Raw genomic sequence first — 3651 nt, 5'->3', positions numbered from 1 at the left:
CACGAGGAAGATCGGAGATTCGACTTAAGTACAAAAGGGGGCCATGGTCCTCTGGCCTAACCGAGATCTACTTTAGCAATCACTTTGCTATTTTGGTGAGTCTTTAAAAAATAATTTTAATTAATGAGACCAACCAAACCACTTAGTATTATGATTTAGTAGTATTCAACTTCATTTGTAAATGAGGGTTCCCGAGTTTGATTCTCTCTAAAGGCAACAAAGTTATTATGGTTGGTCTATTGTAAAACTTAACTCACTCCTCCGCTCCTCAGTTTAAATTAAAAAAAAATGAGACCAACCCACATAATATCTTGTAGGACTATTGTTAATTTAGAATCCATAAGCCGAAGCCCAAATAGTGATTGGGTTATCATAATACTGTGTGAATTAGGCCTAAGTAAGCCCAAACTGAAACGAAGACCAGAACAAGAACTCAGAAACCAACCACCGAGATGAGTTTATCACCAACTATCGAATCAAGACATCTCAAAAACCAGCTCCAACAAGCTGTCTTTTACCTAATCCATAATGAGAAAACCCACTAGGGTCTCCCACCCACCTACCCTCTACAATCCACGCTTACATTCATAGAGAAACTTTCGTAGGACTGTCTGTCATAACTTTCGTAGGACTGCCTTTCTATGACAAGTTTTGCACTAGGCGGGACCAACGTAAGATTGGATGTAATAATACAATTAAAATTGTGCTTGTTTGAGAGGCATCATACGGCTAAATCCGAACATTCGTAGCTCTACACATGTGACTTAATTCTCATTTTGTATTGTCTCTTGAAGATAAGAAGAGGGTGGTGCTAATTTATGTCTTTTGACCTTCTTTGATTCATGTCTTTTGACACACATTTTTACTTCCCACACACCCCTTGTTAATTTATGTCTTTTGACCTTCTTTGATTCATTTAATCCGAGGGCTGGAAATTGAGAAGGTACGTGGATAGCATCACCCGAAGAAGAAACCCATTTGAAAACCATCAACCTTAGTTTCTCACTTCTCACCAATGTCAAAATATGAAACATTCTTTTTACAGAAAACAGAAGCACTTCAACAAATTTCAAGCAGCTGTTTACATAGCAGTTGGAACAGCTTACATGATGGGAAAGAATTAGAATTTGCAATTCCTCCAGTCTTTTGTAAATGAAATTCTAAAACCCTATAAAGTCTTAAAACTAAAAAACGGTGTCAAAGCTTTAGAGTCAATGCCGAGGTTGAGGAAGAATGGATCAAAGATTGAGACGGAGGAACGCAGTGTCTTTGTCTACTACTTCTGCCTGTAGACGCTGCAGTGGAAGATTTTAATGAAGAGGACCGAGGATTTGTGGATGCATTATTAGTCGAATGGCTTCTCAGTTTCTTCTTGTCTCCGTTATAAACCCCGTCTGATCTTACTTGCTGAACCTTTGTTTCGTTCAGACCAGCCGGAAGAACACAATTGCAAAAGAAACCTAAAGTTCACCAAAATGATGCAAATAAATTACTAGGGAACGAGAACAATCTCTGTGTATGAGTATGAATACCTTTCTGGTTAACATGTTCTCTAAATTCAGCATTCCGATAGAAATAAGTTGTAAAGTTTGCCTTCTAACATCATAGACATACCAAAAAGATTATACAATGGACAGATAATTAACAATATAGCGTGAACTGAATCTAAAGATGCAAATTTATGATGATGGGGTAACAATTTAAGTTTCGGTTATCCTGTGGCATTGGCATTCATGGTATACTACTAATAGTGGTTTTGTTTCGCAGTGGTGCTATACTAATAATGGCTGGACAACGAAAAACTGATAAGAGATGTTTGATTTCTTACCAAGTCGAGCAAGGCGGTTGACCCAGCGAGGAATAGGCTTCCTCGTCAATCTGGTGCAAACATCATTGCAGAAGTGGTTGCAATTCTTGGTGATAAGATGGTATGTGTTTCCGGAGTACTCCTCTGCTAGTTTCTCCATAAAGGCACGGATGTCCTTCGGACCTAAATCCGTTCTTCCGATCAAAATCGATTTTCTAAACACAAAGCCGGGACATTGCTTCGGTTCCACTTCGAAAATCCCAGTCGTTGCATGCTCATGAGCTCCAAAAGCATATTCAACGCCATGTACTACATCACATTACAATAAAGCATTTCATGCCAATTAACAAATACAAACATCTAAATACAAGTCTAACATAAAAATCCCAATCAATGGATTACATCATATCTGCGTGTTTGATGATAAACAGCAGAAATTACTATATATATATATATATATATATATATATATATATATAGAGGGAATTGTTATTAGGACTTCAAAAATCTCATTCTACATCCCAAACTTTCTATATTAGGAAAGAAAAAGTGTAGAATGAGATTTTTGAAGTGCGAATAATACCTTCCTATATATATATATATGAAACCTTACTGTGGGTAGTAGAAAATGGTATTCTACTACCCACTGTAACAAAAATCAATTCAAAAATTGGGAAAATTGCTTGCAATTGAGTTCATTGGAGAGTAAAGGTTCTGAATTTATCACACCCCAAAACATGAAAACTGAATTCTAATTACCCAAATTGCAAAATTTTCTGAATCAAATCACTCAGGAATTCTTTGATTCTTCCTAAAACATAAAACCCAAGTTCAACTGAATCGAAATTGCACAACCCACATCCAAAAATTTAGACTTTCATACCAATTTCTTCAGTCTTCATTCAACCAAAACACACAGCCAGATCTAAACTTTCTCGGCAACCAAACAGAAGCTAACCCAATAACACAAATAAAAAACAAAAACCCAATAAAATCTATTACCTTGGACGCCGGAATGGTAGACTCCGAGACCAAGCCAATACGCGTACCCATTGATCGGCGTAAGATCGTACACGTTCAGATAAACCGGCACCTTCCCAATCTTCTTCTTTCTAGGCACCAGTATCATATTACACAACATTCTCTCTCTCTCTCTCTCTCTCTCTCTCCAGAAAAAAAAAACCAGAATCCAAAAACTCCCGAACAAAAATTGAATTCGAATACGTAGAGCTCCAGCTGCCCCAAAAGCCAGCGAGAAGTGCCAAAGCCGAGGGCGCCTCGGAAATTCTGGAGGCTTCGGGAGGGCGAAACGGGAAGAGAAGATTCGGAGAATTTTGTTTTCCAGATATTTTTTAATTTAATTTAATCCTTTTTCTTGGAGGACGAATCTTAGACAGCTCCGGCGGCCGAAAGTGCCTACGCCGTGAGCTCGGTTATATAGCAAAAAGCGGAAGCTTTTGTATAGGCGGTAAACTTGCTCGTCACAAAAAACAGCCCTACAAGTCGAGTTATTTACGGAAAACTACCATTCAAAAACCGAAACGTACCAAAAAGTAGCCGCCACGAAGACACCGGCAAGGAAGAGGAGAAAAGGAAACTTCTGGGAAAAAATGGGATTAGGCTTCTAGTGCCTTTTTTGCGACGGAAATCTCCACCCGCTGCAAAATCCTGTCATGTTTTTTTGGATTTTTTAGGGGAGAAAATGATGGAGTTGGGGTGATTGTTGAAGGGAAAGGGAAAGGGAAAGGGGGAAGGGAAAAGGTGGTGCCCTTAACTTTCTTCCAACCGAACGTATAAGTTAAAGTCTTGGTTTGCCTTGGTGGGTGTGCTTTATGCAATATTCT

At 38.6% G+C, this 3651-nt stretch overlaps 1 protein-coding gene across 1 annotated transcript; it reads right to left on the bottom strand.

The window, feature by feature from the left end:
* Positions 1-977: 977 nt before the first annotated feature.
* On the bottom strand, positions 978-3651 carry LOC103440755 (deSI-like protein At4g17486). Its single transcript, XM_008379454.4, has 3 exons — positions 2810-3651; positions 1829-2116; positions 978-1460 (listed from the first exon to the last, which is right to left on the bottom strand). Exons 1-3 carry the CDS (start codon positions 2946-2948, stop codon positions 1198-1200), a joined length of 690 nt encoding a protein of 229 aa, XP_008377676.1. The 5' UTR covers positions 2949-3651; the 3' UTR covers positions 978-1197.

This window comes from Malus domestica, chromosome 08 (genome assembly GCF_042453785.1).
Source record: "Malus domestica chromosome 08, GDT2T_hap1".
NCBI classification, from domain to species: Eukaryota; Viridiplantae; Streptophyta; class Magnoliopsida; order Rosales; family Rosaceae; genus Malus; species Malus domestica.
The sequence above is the reverse complement of the archived record's forward strand: the minus strand, read 5'-3'. Positions and strand labels throughout refer to the sequence as shown.